The sequence below is a fragment of the Panthera tigris genome, chromosome D3 (assembly GCF_018350195.1).
Source record: "Panthera tigris isolate Pti1 chromosome D3, P.tigris_Pti1_mat1.1, whole genome shotgun sequence".
NCBI lineage: Eukaryota > Metazoa > Chordata > Mammalia > Carnivora > Felidae > Panthera > Panthera tigris.
The window spans coordinates 13,610,195-13,630,174 of record NC_056671.1 but is presented as its reverse complement, the minus strand read 5'-3'; the positions used below and the strand labels follow the sequence as shown (position 1 = coordinate 13,630,174).

At 49.4% G+C, this 19,980-nt stretch overlaps 1 protein-coding gene and 1 long non-coding RNA gene across 2 annotated transcripts in view; one reads left to right on the top strand and one right to left on the bottom strand.

The window, feature by feature from the left end:
- Positions 1-1,198: 1,198 nt before the first annotated feature.
- FBXW8 (F-box and WD repeat domain containing 8) overlaps positions 1,199-19,980 on the bottom strand; it is a 117,811-nt gene continuing 99,029 nt past the window's right edge. Inside the window, exons 8-11 of the mRNA XM_042961445.1 lie at positions 19,075-19,202; positions 4,754-4,927; positions 2,344-2,451; positions 1,199-1,902 (exon numbers count right to left, since the gene is read on the bottom strand). Of these exons, the coding sequence (XP_042817379.1) occupies positions 1,758-1,902; positions 2,344-2,451; positions 4,754-4,927; positions 19,075-19,202 (555 nt within the window). The 3' untranslated portion in view covers positions 1,199-1,757. The remainder of the gene's footprint in view (positions 1,903-2,343; positions 2,452-4,753; positions 4,928-19,074; positions 19,203-19,980) is intronic.
- LOC122232343 lies at positions 1,780-8,489 on the top strand. Its single transcript, XR_006209695.1, has 3 exons — positions 1,780-2,008; positions 5,261-5,342; positions 6,292-8,489. It is a non-coding gene; the product is annotated as an uncharacterized LOC122232343 (long non-coding RNA).

Below are 19,980 nucleotides of genomic sequence, written 5' to 3'. Positions count from 1 at the left end.
TGCCCAGGAAGGCGGTCTGAAAGCCAGCGTCACCCTGCGGGTTGAGTGAGGATTCCCAGGCGGGGCCAGTTTTCCCGGTTCCCCCGTCCTATCTAGTTAGTTGCACGTCGGTTTTTAACGTGGACCGAATTCATCTGAAAACACTGAAACCTTCACAACTCAGAAGGGCCGGGACTCTCCGTAATGGCACACGTGTCCCAATTTTCTGCCCCCATGTACGGTAGGAAAGCGTCCCTTTCTCTTGGGTCAGCGTGGGCAGGTTGTCGCCCTGAAAAGCCCCTTGTGCCTTTTTTTTTTTTTTTTTTTATCAAGACTTGTATATTTTGGCTTTTCAAAAAAGCTGGTCCAGTGTAAAATGGTACAAGTGTGGGGTTTCTGGCATTGTGATAAACTTTACTATTTATTGGCTTTCTGTCCCATCAGTGTGTTTTTTAACCTTTGCTTAACACCCTCCTTTGAGGTCTCTATCTGAGGTGACAGCTATCCATTTATCTTGGCCTGTTGTGTTTTCTACTCAAGCCACAGCTTCTGTCCACCCTGGCCTCATCCCGGGGGTTTTGATGTTCAGTGCAGTCATGGTCACCCTGGTCTAGGGAGTTAGTATTTCCATTTTTCTTTAAACCAATTCTGGAGTATTTGGAATTTCCAGGTGGACGTATTTCACTTTATCTAATTTTACTGCATTAGGGGTCATGGAATTTGGCCTGGATGGGATCGTCCTTTGTGGTGCTCACACGGACTCCGTTGCCGTGCATGGTCCACGGGTATTTAAAGAGGCCCCAGACTCTACATACGCGTATTGGATCGCGCTTGTACATTCGGCCAAGTAAATCCTCGGAGTCCTTATTGATCGCTCGCTCTGGGGATGGACTTTCTCTTCGTGGTCCTCTCAGTTTCTGCTTTGCTGTTTTGAAGGGACATCGGGCGGTTGCTGCTGCACAGTGTCCATCCTTTGTAAGGTGACCGCTCGGCCTCCCCGTCCCTCGGAAATGGAGGCTGCTTATCGTACTCGCCCCCCCCCCCCCCCCCCGCCCGGTGTTGCCCTGCTGTAGCGCCGTGGTTTAGGGTAGCGGTTTCTCTGCCAGCTCTTCCTCTTCCATCCTGCGTGGAGGATGGCTGTTGATGCAACACACATGTAGAAAACAATCTACTTTGTATCACAGGTTGTGGACAAAAGAGCAGACCACAGAGTCCTTAATGCAATTGTATAAATATATAATTATGAATCATGGTTAAGAACTAGGAGGAAACAGGCCTGTGATCCCAACTCCACGCAGGGTGGTGGCATCACGGACCAGCCCGAGTGAGTATGTGCTCTCGGGTCCAGGGGAGGTGGGGCCGTGTCAGCTCAGGCACCTCCCCTCCCCCTGGAGAAAGGGCTTGAAGACCAGAACGATGGCGGCAGCAGGTGAGCAGGGCCCTGGACTGTAGTGTACAGACGTGGGGGGAGGTCCACACGGTATCCGGACAGAGGGCCCCGGATGGGGCCAGGGCGGGGGAGGTGCAGCGTGAGTGAGAAAGCCCCGGAGGAGGACCAGAGCACCCAGAAAACAGACGAGACAAGCCGCGACAGGCTCCCGCTTTCCACAGGCAGCTACAGAAAAAGGAACAGGCAGCGGAGGAAGGCAAAGGCAGCTGAGGCATGTGTGGGGTCAGACGAGTGCACCCGGGGGTCGTGTTCTTCCCCCCGGGAGTTTCCAAATCCGGCAGGCGTGGTTCTTCCCGCTCTTCTCCCCGCGCCGCAGGGAGGCTCGCGCCTAACTCCGGTCCTGGGGGAAGGCGAGCGCGAGGGCATAGCCGTGGCCGGCCGTGGGGTCCGCGGACGAACGGCAGACGGGCAGCGTGCTCTGCAAGGCCAGCCGGTCCACCGCGAACTCGTAGGCGTGGATCAGCCCGCGGTGCCTAGAGGAAGCACAGACAGCATGCGTCGGGACGGTCCCCGTGAAGGCTCCCGTCCTTCGGGCCGGCAGCGTGGCGGACACGCGGTCCCGGGACTGGAGACAGACAGGTGAGCCGCCGCGTCTGACGGAGGGGAGGCCAGCCGTCACCCGAGCCACCTGCACGGGGGTCTCTCCCTCGTTGGGAACGGGGTCCCCCAGCAGATGGAGCAGGAGGAGGGGGCTTTGCCACCGTCACCAGGAGTGTAACCGCGGCGGGAGCATCGCGACGCGCACGCTTTGCTGCGCGGCCGCCTAAGTGCGCAGCTTCTGTGAAAACGACGGCCGTACCTGACGGGGGACGGGGTGACCCTGGCGGGGACGGGGTGGCCCAGGGGTCCTAGTAACACAGTCAAGCCAAGATGCTGCGTTCTGAGCCCCGACAAAACCAGCCGCGCGCACTGACCTCCTGTGGGCCGTGAAGTCCAGGTCAGTGTTGCGCACCACCCTCTCGTAGGGCACGTTGGCCGTGATGAGGCTGTGGCTGTTGAAGGACAGGTGGCGGACGGGGTGCCTGGAACACAACGGGGAGCGCCTGGTAAAGGGAAGTCCCCCCAAACTGGGCCCCCTCTACGTTCGGGAGTTCAGAGTACAGGGGCTCTAGAACCCTCTACCAAGCTTCTCATGAACGGGGGAGGAACCCGGGCCCCCAACGGGGGCAGAGACTTGCCTTGGTTCTGTACTCTGGGCGCTGCTGTTAACAAGTGCCCCCTACGTCTCCTGGCCGGCCACCCAACTTGGTATGTTTGGATGTGAAGGATTTTAGCAGCACGTGGTGGAGAACAGCCCCATTTCTGGCTGGCCGGCCCTGGACAGGTTCGCCAGGCTCCCCCTCGGCAGGGTGTGGGGCTGATCCACCAAAGGCCCCTTCCTCCTACGTTTGAGAGGGCTACAGCTGATGGTTGGACTCTGTGCTCTTGTGCTGCAAAATTTTGCAACAGTAGCTTGAGACCGACAGATGGAGTAAAGGCTTTTGTTCGTTCTAAACACTTTTAGCCAGTGCCTTGGCTCCAGCTCCAAGCCAGGAACCACAGGATGTAAAGGATGTCCAATGCAATCGGGAACCTGCTATCAGAGGTTTCCTAACTAGCTAAGAATGTAAGAGTGCATTCCCCCAAAATGAAGCCAAGGTTTCTAGAGCATGAAAGATGTCACAAGCCCCAAGGATGGGACACAGGCTTCAGCACTGAGCCCATCAGCCAGGCCCTTGCAGAAAGGCAGAGATGAGGGAAACTCTGTGCAGGCTGAGCAGGGGCTGGCTTCTTGGCCGGAACAGAGCATTCTCTTCTCGGTATCGAAAGTCCAGGGGAATCTGAACCTGGCCCCGCCAGTCCAGGATTCGGGGCACCAACCAGAAGTAAGCATGTCTGGGAGACTTCACTAGGGGCCCGGCGAGGTGGGGCCAAGGGAGAGCAGGCTGAGTGTGGAGGGAGAGGCTCTGCTGTACCGCGGGGCCGGACCAGAGGCTCGAGAGGACCCAGACCGGCTGCACGCAAGGCAGGCGAGGACCTGGTGAGCACACGAGCTCCAGGTAGGACACTGAAGAGTGGGGCCCAGCCCTTCACTGGTGGACATGGGGACCTTGCCAGGTGGCCCAAGCCACTAACCGGCGGCGAGGACTGCTTGTACAGTTACAAGTGAGTTACGGAGGCAAGTGCCGGGACAGGACACGGCTGGGGAAGACCTCCCTGACTGTGGCTTCGCTTGAATGATACGTCAAAGGGAACACAGCTCTTCCGGGAGAGAAAACGAGATTTTGCTGGAGTCCAGCCCTAGTGAACAGGCGGCGCTGCTGCTGGGAAGCGGGACGGGAGGGTGGCAGCCCCCCAGGGCCCCAGCTGCGGTGAGCTGGGCTAGTAGGAGAGGCTGACCCGGCTCGTCCCAGCAATAAAAGGGCTTCCTCCTTCTAAGGTGCCACCATGGAGGACGTTTAGTTGCCTTTCGGCACCACCTGGTGGCAACTCTTCGTATCATCACAGAAAGCAGGAAAAGGGCTTTTGCACCTGTTTGCTGAGTAAGACAGGGCTGGACAGAGCCAGACGAAGCTGCCGGAGGGAGCAGGCACTAGCCACCCCTGTCTTCTAAGAAGCAGCCAGTTCCTGTTTTAGCCTTGCCACCGCTGGTACCGGGCCTGGACTGTACTGCCTTCTCTTACTAGGACTTGAAATTTCTATTTGTGGGCTCAGCGTCTCTGTGTTTCTTCCTCTTCTTCTCCCAGTCCACGTCGCAGAATGTGCCTTCACAGTGGTGCTGGGAAGAAGGCTCTCCTCTTTCCCTGCCCCCAACTGGTGGCATGTAGGGCCAGGTGGCTGTGGCAGGGTAAGGGGGGAGGGAGAGCCCCTTCCCCGGGCAAGAGGGGGACGGCCTCAAGTCAGCTCCAGGCACGGCTGCCTCTACCTGTTAGGCATCCTTAACGTTATCTGCCTACATCCGTGAGGCCCCCCACCTACACTTGGGATGATGAAAGGACACACTGCTCCCTCCTTAGCTGAAGCCTGACTACTTTCAGTCCTAGGGCCCTTCTAAACAGTGGAAAGCAAGTCCAAGAAATGGACAATCAAGGTCCCGCATGTTGGGACTCCCAGCAGGCCTTGCCTACCCTGGCTGGGTGTAAGTCACGGCAGCTTTAACGGCGTGAGTAGAACTACCTCTCCAGTGACCAGCGCCGTCTCTGGGTCTCAGGTTCCTCGCCTGAGAAATGGAGAGAGGAACTTACCGCAGCCAGCTCCTCGGTTACGCTGAGGACGGTGTGGTGACACAAGGAACTGGCTCAGAGGCGGCCTGCTACCCCTACGGCTCCTGTTCCGTTCAGTTACCTGGAATGCACCTCCCACAGCTTCTGGTTCATCCGATAATCCCACACGGAGACCAGGCCTTCTTCGCCTCCACTGACGATTTTCCAGTCGTCCATCTGCACTGCAGAGACGCCCAGCTGGTGGGCAGAGAGCGACAGGGCGATTTTGTCAGTGCGGAAGTCGTGGATCCTCACCCTGGAAGGCCCGAGAGAAGCACAGAGAAGGGAAATGGGATTCGCGTTAAGGCCCGAAATGACAGGTTCATCCTTGGTTGTGCTGGTCGATGCCCAACAATCTTGTGCCAGAACATTAAACAAAACAACCGTTGTGTGCCAATATCTTCATACTGATATAGAACTTTTACCTCCTTATTAGTACGTGGTCATAGGATGCTAGGGTGCGACAGAAATGAACGAGTTTACAGTACCCACAACTGTCTAATCAGAATGATTTAAAAGCCCTGGAACAAGATAGACTCAAGACAACTATATCAGCGGACCCATCACACATGCTTTCTCTGCTCAACAGGGAAGACAGCTGCCCTGAGCAGGAGTCCACACACAGGGAAGCTCAACTCTGACCACACTGGACTGAGGAGGCTGACCCAGTGGTAAGTGTACCGCCCAGCCCAGGGGTTTTGCTGCTACCACCAAATTCTGTTAAGGGCAGGAGGTAAACCGGCCACATTCGTCTGCAACCCAAACCCTTACCCGGTTGGGAAAATGACACTTTTCTGGGGTTGAATTTAACTTGACTTTTAAATTTTATCACCCTCGTGTCGAAATTTGGAAAGCAGTGTGTCTGTAGTTGACGAAGCATAATAAAGTCACGATAAGACTATGTGGACACTTGGCTGCCACTCATCTGAAGTCCCACAATAGTTACTTGCCTTGTAATAATGTGAATTTAGGAACCTCTTTCAAAATGACTCTGCTTGGGGTGCCTGGGTGGCTCAGTCGGTTAAGCGTCCGACTCTTGATTTTGGCTCAGGTCATGATCTCACGGTTCCCGGGTTCGAGCCTGGTGTTGGGCTCTATGCTGACAGCTCAGGCCTGGAGCCTGCTTCGGATTCTGTGTCTCCCTCTCTCTGTGCTCTTACCCTGCTAGTGTTCCGCCTCTCTCTCAAAAATAAATTTTAAAAAATGCTAAAAAAATGACTGTTTAAGTATATGCTGCATTTCCACACATGGATAAACGAGACAGATCCCTTATCTGGCAAAACACGGTTCCTGAAATAAAAGCCACAGAGCAAAAATTAAAAGGGGCAAAATTTCAGTACAGGTGAACTTAACAGCCTCACTGCTGCAAGTCAAAAAGTAAAAGACCCAGTGCTTAGCAGGAGGCCAGACCCAGCTAATGCTAGCATGGTAAGTGGGGTCTAGACAAGTGGTGCAGAGAGAGGATCTGAAACCCGCTGGGTCCTCAACTCCCAGTTGTGAGCATGTGCACCAGATCAATGGTATGCAGAGTTCTGAGGAACATTAGTTTGAACCAAAAATTCTATACCTCGTGGACCTACCGAGTTTGAAGGTGTAATTAAGATTTTCTTTTTTTAACAGAAAAGGACCCCAAATCTTCTACCTGTGGATCTCTCGAAAAGAAAGGGAGGTGGCAAAATACTGGAAGGACTGTGAGGGGAGCACACAGGCCACAGAGGGATGCATAAAACACTCCAGCGTGGCTCGAGAAGATGGCTTTGCGAAGTCACAGACTGCATGTGGGAAGAACCCACCAAGGAGCAAGAAGGGCTCCAAATGGATCACCAAGTACATACAACTCAGTATGTGCTACGAATGAGAGGTGGACTGCAGCATGAAAAGCTTGATAATGATGGAGACAGTTTAGTAAGTGTCTGATAAAACTTGCCTGGACAGGAAAAACCTACATGGACCTAATTTTTTTTGGAGATTTTTTTTTTTTTAATAATGGTTTCTTTAGTCACTATGTACTCAGGTTTGAGCCGATTTTCTCCAATCTCCTGGGAATTACCCAAACTGACCCCCGAGGATAGAAAAAGTAACAACGAGCAGACGGGGAAAGCTCTCACGGGAGCCAATGGTCCCTGGAACAAGCGAGCGACACAGGCACACCCTGGAGGGAAGGCCCCCTGGGGCCGCGCACGAGGCTCCCCAGCACAAGAAGGAGCAAACCGCTTCCCCGATGTTGATGTGAGGCCGGCATCCTGTCATCACCCAGACCCTGCCGATCGGCCCAGTGTGAGAGGCGGCACTGGGTCTGGGTCAATGCCAGACCTGAAGACAGTACAGCAGGGTCCAGAGCCATGTGCTACCCACAAGCAGAACCCGTCGAGGAGTCTACTGCAGTTCACCACGTGACTACAACGAATGGAGAAAGCCACACAGTCGTTTCCACGAGCGCTGAAAAGCAATTCGAGGAGACAGAACACTTACTTCTAGTGAAGGCTTTCAAAAACGACGATCCGTTTTTACCAATACTTCACATTGTTTAAAAACAGACACAATTAGGGGCACCTGGGTGGCTCAGGTCACGATCCCGAGGTTCGTGAGTTTGAGCCCCGCGTCAGGCTCTCTGCCATCAAGCGCGGAGCCCGCTGGGACCCTCCGTCTCCCTCCCCTGCTTGCACCCTCTCAAAAATAAACATTAAAAAAAAAACAGACACAATTAGATAAAAGACAAAATGAGAAGGGGACAAATTAGAGATGACAGCCAAAGATAATTCAGTAATAACTCAGAATCAAATGAAATTAATACGTCAAAATCAATAGCTGTCTTAAAACCAACCACTGGTTTTAAAAATGTAATCAAAGATCCCACTTAAAAGAGCAATTAACTCTCTCAACTTGGATCTCTACCATATACACTGCATCAAAATAAATTACAGGTGGCTCAAAGAGTTCAACATAATTAACGGCCAAGAATATTCAGAATAGGGAAGGCCCTTCTAAACAAATAAACCCAGAAGTCAAAAATACTGACAAAAGTATTGAAATTTTTCCCACAGAGGGGGGAAAAATCAGAGAGGAATGGCTAGTTTCTTGTAAAAAAAAAAAAAAATTCCTTCAAATTGAAAGTAAAGAGGGGCAACCCAAAATTAAAATAAAAGCTAAGAAAAAACAGGAAATTACTCATGGCTTTTAAACATGTGTGAGGTGTGTTCACTGGTAATGAGAGAAATTAAGAACTAGAACTACAGTTCGATACCACCGGTTACCTGTCTGCCCAGCAGAGATCAAGTTCGGTAATCCACCCCGTGAGACCCTCCACGCTGGAGAGACCTGGACAGACACGCACTTACACACGCCCGATGTGAGCACAGACCCCTCTTCGGGGAGTGTTCTGGCAATATCCAGCAACAATACACTTCACTTCTGACCCAGCAGTTTTGCTGCTAGGAATTTTATCTAGGCTGTACCTAATATACGTATACAAATACACGTGGCCACACAAGGCCATTAGCACGGTTTTTAGAAGATGGGGTTTCTGTTTCAGACAATTTCCTGACCCTCCCACTGAAAGTCACTTAATACTGCCGGATAAATTACACCCCTGAAAATGCACTGCTCGGTGTCTCAGTTGCCGGCATGCATGTGGGGTGGGGTGAGTCTGTTGCCAGGTGCCAACCTCAGGAACTACGGGTAGGGTTGGAGCTTCCCAAAACACAGCCGCAAGAAGGTAAGACTTGGGCCCACCCAAAGGGGGTGGGAATAGATTCCTGCTTTACAAAAAAAAAAGTCACAGTTCTATAAATGAGAGGTGCCTGGGTGGCTCAGGTAAGCATCCGACTCTTGGGTTCGGCTCAGGTCATGACCTCATGGTTCGTGGGGCTCAAACCCCTGGGCTGAAAGCACAGAGCCGGCTTGGGAGTCTTTGTCTTTTCTTCTCTCTCTGCTCTCACTCTCTCAAATTTTTTTTAATGTTTATTTTTGAGAGAGACAGGGCATGAGTGGGGGAGGGGCCGAGAGAGGGCGACACAGAATCTGAAGCAGGCTCCAGGCTGTCAGCACAGAGACTGACGCAGGGCTCGGACTCGTGAGCCTAAGTCGGATGCCTCACAGACTGAGCCACCCAAGCGCCCCTCGAAATAAGTAAACTTAAAAACAATTCTTATATAAAATTGCGGTAAATGAAAACACAGCCCCTGAAATTAAATTCATTAGGTAGGCTGGAAGACTGTGTGGACTAGACGATAAATCTGAAAGATGACCTAGAATGGAGTGCACGTGAATAAAAAATGTGACCAACGGATTAGGAGACACAAATGATGGAAGGGGACAGTTCGGCCTGTGTCCAAAAGAAGTTCCAGACGGAGAAAACGAAGCATACTGCAAAGAGGCAATATTCGAATAGCGAGTGGCGGGCAGGTTTCTAGCATTCACGGGGTTAAAGGTGCCCGCTCCCTCTAGTCTCGGGCACTGTCATGCTGTTTGCGAAGCAGACTCGTTCACGACGGGGGCACTGGGTAGGCTGGGCGGTGGCCGCACAGGCACGCTGTTCCTGTTCAAACCGTGCCGTGTCTCACACGCGCTCCCGTACATAAACCTGGAGTTCAGAAATCCGTACTCCTGGCACACGGGCGAGGGCCTGGAACCACCTCACACTCTCTGACTATGGCGCGCCCCGCGGGCCCCCCTCCCCGGCGCGGGGTCTGGACCCGAGCTGCAGACAGCGTGGAGCAGACTTGGGAGACCAAGGTCTCCCTCCATCAGCATTTAGAGCCACTTGAGGCATCTGTGAGAAAAGGTGGACCCCCTGGAAAAGGCAGGCTGGCAGCAGGCGACAGCTGCACCGCTTACCAACCGCAACGTGAAGGGGAAGATTCTAGCCCCAGTACTTGTCAGCGGATATCTGCTTAATAGGGGTCCATTTCACCGTGGTGATTTTCATAAAGAGCTCCTCTGTTGAATATTTATTCTCCATAATTTACAGTTTGGCTGTTAGGAAGACAAAGGCAAACACAAATTCGGTCCAGAAGTTCAAAGTTTGCCATCTGTTTTCCTATTGTATTTAGATACCAGCATGGATGGCTCCAAACAAAATAAACAAATACACCACAAGATGCAGCATTTGCGTATTTTACATCACTAAGGAAAATAAGAACGGCCAAGACGACTTGAACCACTCCCGCCCCCCCCCCCCCCCCCCAGCAAAAAAGGAAGAGCAGGTATAGGACATCTCCCGGGAGAGGCATCCTCTGCATTCTTGTCGACAGACAGAAATGGCAGAGTCCGCGCGAGCCATTCACGTTCCCACGGGGAGAGCGGGGTCTGCCTCGAACGCCTGACGAAGCCACCCCGCCCTGAACCGCCTGCCTTGGCAAATTCAGCGCTCCAACCAAAGACTTGATGCTGGGACACAGGTAGCACCACAAACGGGCACAACATGACGCTAAGACCACCGACGCCAGGGACAAAAAGAAGCCAACGGTAGATATTGTGAATTCCTATCCTGCGAGTATTTCATCAACTTTGCCCGTTGAAAAGAAAAATAATTGGTCCGAAAGCTGTAATTGTGTTATGTTTAATATTCATGGTTGGGTTTGGAGGGCTGTTCCAACGCTCCCTCGCTCCAGCCCCTCTCTAATGAAAATCACGCCGTAGGAGTCGGCTCTCGCCCGCCAATTAAAATAAAAGACACCAGAACCTTCCAAAGACTCCAGCAGAGGAGCATCCATCTGATGGGCAGGAAAACGTGCTGGAACGGGGAGGGAGGCCCACTCTGGTTGGTCCTGTGCTAAGAGCTCTGAATAACTTATTCTAACACTTACAGATGGAGCAAACACAACATTTACGCCCCCCTCCCCGCTCGCTCGCTCGCTCGCTGACAGCAGGGAGCAGGGCACCACAACTTCCTATTTGTCAGGGCCAGAAGTAAGCTCCGAGACTCTCTGGCTGGGGCGGGGGGGCTCGCTTCCCATTGGTTTGGATTAAATAGTCCTGTATGATAATAAGGCAAGCCGTATCTGATGGCAGAGATGAAGCCTATTCAGACTCTGGCTCAGCAGTTTCATTTAGAAGGACCTGACCTAAAGCTGGATTTCTATCCAGAAAATAGACGGGACAAATAAGAAACCTTTAAAATGGAAGTGTGTGTGTGTGTGTTTTATTTATATATATATATATAATATATATATATATATATATATATATACATACATAATATATATATACATATGTATATATATATTATATATATATAATTTTTTTTTTTTAAAGAAATCACAGGATTCTGTTTTGTCTCACTGAACTTGGGCTATTAGAGAGGACCTTACGTACAACCTTATCTGCCAAAATCAACAGCTCTGTCTATATACCACTGATGATGGACTAGCCAGTTTAATGATCCAACTCCAGGGTCGGCTCAGAGCTCTGTGTTAAAAGCTGCATGTCTCTGGGGTTTAGAGCCCTCCTTACGGTGTCCACGAAGAGCAGCAGGACCCGTGGAATGGTCACTCAACCCTTCTGGCCCTCGTTCCTCAGCCGGGCCGGCACTGGATGGCCCTGAAGAGCTCTGTGAGCAGTAATGGTGATATAAGGGACGCCCAAATAATACGGCACAAGATCCCAAACCGGAAACATGGAAATATTTAGCTTACGTTAATGTCCTTGTAGATTTTAAATTTTAATCAGATGAGTACACTCGGAATAACCTATTTCATGGTCAGTTGATTTTCAACAATGGTACTGAGACAGTTCAATGGGGGAAAGAACAGTCTTTTCAACAGATGGTGCTGGGACACCAGGGCATCCACATGTGAGAGAATGAGGCCAGACTCCTATCTCACAACATACAAAAATCAACTCCAAATGCATTGGAGACCTTACTGTAGCAGCCCAAACTAGAAAACCTCTTTAGAGAAAACAGAAGAGTAAATCGTGGTGATCCTGGGCTAGGAAATGGCTTTTTCAATAGGACACCAACAGCACTGGTGACAGAAGAAAACAGATACACTGAACTTCACTCAAATTAAAAACGATTGTGTTTCGAAGGATGCCACTGAGAGAGTGAAGGGACAACCCACACATTAGGAGCAAATACTTACAAATCCTATCTAATAAAGGATTGGTATCTGTAATCTATGAAAGACTCTTACAACTCAATAAATAAAAAGACAACCCAGCTAAAAAATGGGCCAAGGATCTGAATGGACATTTATCCGATGAGGCCAAAAAGCAAATGAAAGGGTGTTCAACATCATCAGCCACCGGGAGAATGAAAATCAAAATCACAATGAGCTACCCCTCATACCCGTTACGCTGTAATTAGAGACCAGAGTAAGTACGGGCCAGGCGGTGGAGAAATCAGAACCATCACCCACTGCCAGTGGGGATGTGAAACGGCGCACTTTCAAAAAAAGCGTCTAAGTTCCCGAGATGGGTAAACGTTGAGTTACCATATAAGCCAGGAACTCCACTCCTAAGTATATATCCAAGAAAACTGAAAACATACGTCTACACAAAAATTTGTACCTGAATGACGACAGCAGTATTCATAATAGAAAGTGGAAATAACCCAGATGTTCATTAACTGATGAACGAATAATGTGGCATACTCACACAATGAATACTGTCTGTCCATAAAAAGGAATAAAGTAGTGATTCATGCTACAACACACGTTTATCTCGGAAATAACTATGCCAAGTGGAAGAAGCCAGTCACGACGGGTCACATTTTATAGGATTCCACTTATAGGAAATGTCCCAAACAGATGGGGATGATGGTGATGGTCGCACGACCTTGTGGATGTTACACTCAATTGTACAGTTTAAACTGGTGAGTTGTAGGCATGTGAATTTTATCTCAATAAAGCTGCTAAAAATTTAAATAATCTTGAGATTACAGGGAGAAAAAAGCAGTGGGAATTGTTGGTGCAGTGCTGTTGCCTTGACAACCCACTACCAACCTGACCTGGGCCCTCACCACCACATCCGATTTAGATCCTCCCTGCAGAGCACGGATGAGCTGCTCTGTTCCAGATCCCCGGTTTCATGGCGGGGAATGAGCAGGTCACCGATGAGAAGACTGAGAACAACAGACAGAACGGGAAGGGGCCTCATTCAACACAGCCCTTGACTGCCAACTATTTTATTGAAATCACTGAAGAGAAGATGGGAGTTCTGGTTCTGGCCAAGAGGAACTAAAGCCCGTTACCACCTGTCTCCTGCTGAACTACAACCAAAACCTCTGGATGCAACACAAAAACCAAATACCTGAAGCCTCTGGAGAGTCAACCCGAGACGCTGGGCTATGGAGGCCGTGGTCACGTGGGGGTCCTCTTGCTCATAGCCATGCCCCAGGCATGAGCTCCGAGAGCAGAGCGGTACGTGCAACAGGAGCTAAAGCTCCAAAAAAATCCCACCACCTTTCTGAAGAACCACGGAAAGGGGCCCCTGCAGTCTAAACAATGTGTGTGTTGTCGGGGGGGAAGTGCTTTGTGGGGATTTCTCCCTCTTTTCTCTGGTGCTTTGCCCCAAAGGCAGACTCTAGTCACAGGGTTGCACGGTGGTAGCAAAGCAGGCAGGTAAAACTCTGAGAGAAACCCCCTCTTCCGGTGAGAGGCCCAAGGGAAAGGAGCACCTAAAAGGCTGGAGAGTGCAGGGTTGAAGAGAGGAGGGCGCTAAAGGAAAGCCTCTTACACATCCATGAATCCCAGGCTCATCTCTGAGCTGCGCAGGTGAGATCCAAATCAGCAGAGCAAAGGCCGTGCGATCTCAACTAAGATTTAAACCTCTGCCATCTCCAGAGGAGCTGAATAGACATTTTTTCCTGAGGACAGAGGTGACCAACAGACACAGGACAAGATGCTCAACACCACTCATCATCAGGGAAATGCAAATCAAAACCACAATGAGATACGACCTCATGCCAGTTAGAATGGCTAGTATCGAAGAGAAATAACAAAGGGGGTGCCTGGGTGGCTCACTCGATTAAACACCTGACTCTTGATTTGGGGTCAGGTCACGATCTCATGGTTGTGAGATCGAGCCCCGCGTCGGGCTCTGTGCTGACAGCTCGGAGCCTGGAGCCTGCTTCGGATTCTGTTGTCCCCTCTCTCTCTGCCCCTCCCCCGCTCAATGCTCTGTCTCACCCTGTCTCAAAAATTAATACAAACATTAAAAAAATATTCAAAATTCCATCACTGGTTACTTACCCAAAGAAAACAAAACCACTAATTTGAAAAGATGCATGGCATCCCCATGTTCACTGCAGCATTATTTACAAGAGCCAAGATTCGGAAGCAACTTAAGTGTCTGTTGGTGGATGGATAAAGACGTAGTGTGTATATACAATGGAACACTACTCAGCCACAAAAAACGAAGTCTCTCCTCCTACAACATACATGGACCTAGAAGGTATTATACTACCTGAAATAAGTCAAAGAGAAAAAGACAAATACCATATGATGTCACAGATATGGAACCTAAAAAACAAAACAAGAGATCAAACCAAAAACAGACACAGACTCATAAATACAGAGAATGAACTCGTGGCTGCCGGAGCAAAGGGAGGTTGGGAGGATGAGCAAAAGGGTGAAGGAGACTAAGAGGACACAGAATCCCAGTTATACAATAAATAAGTCACAGAGATGAAAAGTACAGCAAAGGGAATACAGTCCAGAATGTTATAAAAATATTGTATGGTAATAGATGGTAACTACCTTTATTCTGCTGATAACGGATAGGTGGATAAAACGGCTGATCACCATGTTGTACATGTGAAACTAATATAACATTATATGTCAACCAATGTTTCAACTTAAAAAAGTAAAAGACCACTACCATCTCAGACTAACCCCTGGGGAGCTAGGTTGCATATGTGTGAGACAGAGCGAGAGCCGCATAAAAAAAAACCTTTGAAAATTGAGCGGACACTTGAATATCCACCCACAGGAGACAGAACTTCCAGTCTGAACTTAACCAGGACGGCTGCCTATTGAAAACAAAAATCTTAACATTCTCCAGAGGATTATACAATAGGATCCAAAGCAGACACAACGTAACACCCCAAATGTCCAGGATATAGTCCTAAATTACTTGACATACCCCCCACCCCACCCCTGCAAACACACACACACACACACACCCAGGAAAATGTGACCCACTCTCATGGGAAAAAACAACCCAGACTTGGGGAATCATCAATGACTTTCAAAGCAGCTACTGTGACTATATTCCAAGGAGTAAAGGTAAAAATGGTAAGAGAGAATGATGTTCTGAACAGAGAAAGAGATCTAAGTGGAAATTTTGAACTAAAAATATCTGAAATAAAAAATTCACTGAAGGGGCTCAGTAGGAACATGGGGATGCCAGAGGAAAGAAGGCGGCCATGAACCTGAAATTAAATGCATACTTATGCAGTCTGAAGAACAGAAAGTTTAGGGAAGAAAATGAACATATAGCATCAGTGGCTGATGGACAGTATCCGAAGGTCTGACTTTGACATCACTGGAGTCCCAGGAGGGGAGGGGATGAGCGCAGAAAAAAAATATCTGGGGGCGCCTGGGTGGCTTGGTCGGTTAAGCGTCCGACTTCAGCTCGGGTCATGATCTCACGGTCCGTGAGTTCGAGCCCCGCATCGGGCTCTGTGCTGACAGCTCAGAGCCTGGAGCCTGCTTCCGATTCTGTGTCTCCCTCTCTCTCTGACCCTCCCCCGCCCATGCTCTGTCTCTCTCTGTCTCAAAAATAAATAAACGTTAAAAAAAAATTAAAAAAAAAAAATATCTGAAGAAGTAATGACCGAAAACTTTCTAAATTTTGTAGAAGACAAAAATTCACAGATTTAAATGCTCGGTGAACGCCAAACAGGTTAAACAACAACAAAGTGGCTTATTTCCTGCAGTCTTCCTCTTGGTAATCTATTCAAGCTTGTCATAAATGTTCTCATTCCCAGGCCGTTAATTCATTTTTGCCTTCAGTGAACAAATACATAGTTTCATTTAATTAGAAATACCATTGATCGTAAGAAGCACAGTTACTTTGGGTAACATTTAAAGATGCTGCCAATTTTACGATGCCCTTGTAAACGGCAAGTCCTGATTTCACAGAGGTGAAAACGTAAAAAGAGAAGGGCATCTTAGAGTAAATACAAAGCTTTGTGTTGGGCACTCGCTGAGCGCTAGACTGACACTCAGGGGGAACGTGAGTGTCGGTGGTACTCCGCTATTCCTCACTCTTCTTGCTTTACCAGGAAAGGACAAAGGGAGCATTCAGAAGAAGTCACTGATCTACAGTGTTAAAACTCTCGTGCAGAGCCACACCTCGCTCTGTCCCTGCTTTATAGCCCTTCTCTCCCAGCAGGGGAGAGGCAGAGGCATGATCCAACCAGAGCTGTTTCCAGGCAATCATTCTCTTCAACTTCATCAGACTCTAACCTGCTTCTTGTGGACAGGGTGACAGGCTAGGTGGGCTTTTTCCGTGTGTGTGTGTGTGTGTGTGTGTGTGTTTAATGCTTATTTCTGAAGGAGAGAGCATGAGCAGGAAAGGCAGAGAGAGAGGGAGATAGAGAATCAGATGCAGGCTCTAGGCTGTCAGCATGGAGCCCAATGCGGGGCTCGAACACACAAACTGAGAGATCATGACCTGAGCTGAAGTTGGACGCTTAACCAACTGAGCCACCCAGGTGCCCTGCTATTTTTTCCTTTTTAATTTCAGCCTATCAGTCCCCCCTGCTTCCCACCCCTCCCCCAAGCTCCTTACAAAATTCTACCCATGTTTGCTGATTTCCTCATGTTAATGAAAAATTATTTTTGTCCTAACCTGGGACAGTTTCATGTATCTTTACAGTCCACTACACTCTTAGGTTGTTGATAGAGTATGAAGAGAGTGCAGTAGGATTAAGTTTAAATATAAAAAAGGAGGTTCCAGGCTTTTACAAGTGCATTGACCATTATAGTGGCAGCCAGAACTACATATAGTTCTCTTCATAGTATTTGACCCCTTTCTGCCTCTGTTGAAATGAAACATAAGCTGTATGAGCCTGGGTGTGCATTTCTAGTGAGATCCTACTCATAGCTCATTAAGCCTTTGGGGAAACACACGCACGCACGACTTCCCTCTACCGATCTGAAAGCCTACATTCTTTATTCTTTTCTTTTTCCAGACATAATTTTTTAACACCCGTGTTTCAAGTTCTTTGTGCTTACACTGCTTTTCTGCTTCACAGAGAATGACCTCCTATATCATGGTCACCAGCAGAGTGGTCAAACAGCTGGCATGCAGTTGTAGGACTGCCCTGATGAAATGCCACCTTGCACACCGCCTCCTGAACGCCAAACCACTAGTCTGTTCCTTTCACCCCACAGAGACAGGGGATTAAGAAACAAACAAAAAACATAACATTCGTTTCCTAATAAAACAGGCTTAACATGGTCAAATCAGCACTTGACAATGACCAGAGAGGGGTGCCTGGGCGGCTCAGTCGGTTGGGCGTCCGACTTTGGCTCAGGTCATGATCTCGCGGTTCGTGCGTTTGAGCCCCACGTTGGGCTCCGTGCTGAGCCTGGAGACTGCTTCGGATTCTGTGTCTCGCTCCCTCCCTCCCTCCCTCTCTCTGCCTCTCCCCTGCTTGTGCTCTTTCAAAAATAAACAAACATTAAAAAAAATTTTAAAGAAAGAAAGAAAGGGGAAGGAAGGAAGGGAGGGAGGGAGGGAGGGAGGAAACGACCAGGAAGGAAGGAAGGAAACGACCAGAGAGCCATTTTACACAGGGCCTTTAGCCCCTCAGACAGCCTTGCTCCAGGGGAAAAATTCAGCTTTACAGAGTCTGAAGTCTGTAGGTCTCCTAACTGGACAAGGATCCTGTTCAGCCAACAAGGGTCAGGAAAACCTGGCTTTAACTGCCCTGCAACCGACTAGACTAAGTTAGGCAGAAGGGAGCCGTCTCTTCTCTGGAACACTACCATGCTGTCCTGTGAGCCGAGCTGTAGCTGAACACCTACCTAAATGCTCACGCTGTGAACAAACTCTGAAGCATAAGCTACAATCCGAAACCCTTCCATTTGGACGCCCGCAGGAGCCCTCTGCATTTGCTCTCCTGGAAAGCGGTTAGTAGCTACTAAGTCCCTGGAGGGAGATCCTATCAGATAAGCCTGGAGCCTTTGTACAGCTCAGTCTACAAACTCAAACATGGGAGTAGAACTACAAACTGATTGGTTTCTTTTGCTGTGCCTCACGCGGGGCCGCTTATCAAGCCTGGTTTGGTTTTGTTTTGAAATAGAAAAATGGGACCTACACTGAGGAGTTCAATTCTCGAGCTCAGAAATCATCAGCCATTTTAGGAAGCCTTGAGAAAAAAATTTTCTTTCGATAGAGCACACTCACATAATCTGTTTGCTCTAGGGGAAGGGGGTAGCAGAGGGGGGAAGGTCAGGAGTTGAAAATATTATTTGACACGATAATTATTTTTGCAAGCTGCTGCAGCAGTGCGGGTGCGGCCGAGGCCTGGGACTTGGCACGCAGGAGCGCCCGCCTCGCGATCCGATCCCCCCCACCGAGCAGCCCACCACCTGCAGCCCGGGGCCGGGCCCGGGGAAGGGGGAGGGGGGCGCCGGCAGACCCTGGCCTCTAGCCACGCTACCTCTCTTCGGGGCACCGGATCAGACAAGGCAGATAACCAGCCAAAAAAAGAGAAAAGAAAAAAAAAGACAAGGAAAAGAAAAGACAAGGGGGAGAGGGAATGGGCAGAGAAAAAGACCTAAAATTCGGACCCAGAGGGTCTTTTCAAACACTTTAATCCTTTCGTGCTGATGGTTCCTGGAGCGTCGTGGCTGGCACTGGACCCTGCACCAGGAAAATCCGACTCCCTAAGCCAAAGCGTTGAAGAGAAGACTGCTAATCAGCTCAAGAGAAACTGGAATCTGTTCCCATCAAGTCCCTTTCTCCCCCCATCACCAGAGGGACACCATAGCGTTCTGAAATACACTCTTGACATCATTTGGCAGCAACCCTATTCTGTTGAACATGATTCAGCCCTTAGGTTATTGTTTTTAATATCAGAAAGTGAGCTTTTAAATGCCAAACAAATTTTGCAGCAGGGGAACAAAAGATACTCCAAGTGGTCTCACCGGACCTTCTACCAACTGTGTCCGCCAAATGGCTGAAAAGACCACCTTCCCGGAGCGTGTCAGAAATGAGGCGGAGACCCAGCTCTGTCCAACTATTACCTAATGCAAGACTTTGTTCTCCACGTTCACAGGGGCGGTATTTAAGGATCAGGGCTGAGCCGAGGCGGGCGAGGCTGTGGAGCGAGCCCGCAGCGGTGTGAGCAGCAGAGGGACTGAGCGAGAACAGTGGGGCCGAGCCGAGGGGCAAAGCCTCGGCAGGAGCTCCCGTGGCTACGGGACGCGGCTCCTCACTCAGACTTACCTCCTGTCCATGTTGCCACTGACCATGAGGTTGGGGGGGCTGTCTCTGAGGTTGACGCAAGTGAAATCCCCGAGCGCGTTACCCAGCTTCGAGAGGCAGCGCTCTGCCTCCAGGCTGTACACCAGGATCTGGGAAGGAAGGAAGACGCGTGGGTTGGCAGCTGCACACAGGAGGCCTACGTGCAACACTTCTCACTGCAGCCTTGCCCAGGGCAGGGCCGTTATTACTCCCCAGCTCCTTCTGTAAGGGACATGAGCTGCCGCTTAATGTCCTTCCCTTTTCCAAGGAGTGACAGTGTAGGGATATGGCTATTGGAATGACAAAAGGACACGCAAAAGAAAATAAAAGAACATCCCAAGAATTCCTCAGGCCAAGGTGCAAAATCCTAGGACACAAAAGAAAATGCCAAATGGGGATATGAGGCATCCCAATTTCCTAAGCCAGAAAAAGCAGCATAGAAAACAAGGGTCACTGACTGCTGAGAAGCTGCTTTCTGATTTCCTGATGTCTGCAGATGAGCCAGCCTGTGTTCTCTTTATTTTTCCCCTCTCTCTGTGGATATCCCGGAAGGTAAAAACAACACTACAAGTATCCGGGAAGATGGACACTTAATCACTACATGACCAGTGATTCCTTTAGATTAAACTGCAAACCAAAACACAAAGCCTTGTTCCCAAACATTAAAAAAAAATTTTTTTATTGATATAATTGGTATAATCATATTGGTATAATGAACATTCCCAAACATTTCTCTCTTCGGCCACTCTCAACTTGCTAATTTTAGGAGGCTCTGTTCTATAAGGTATAGAGGCAAATAAGGTATCCTTGATCACTAGACAATGTATTCATCATATCTGAACATTTCTGTGCTATCTCTCCAGCAAAAAGAAAAAAAAAGAGGATTTA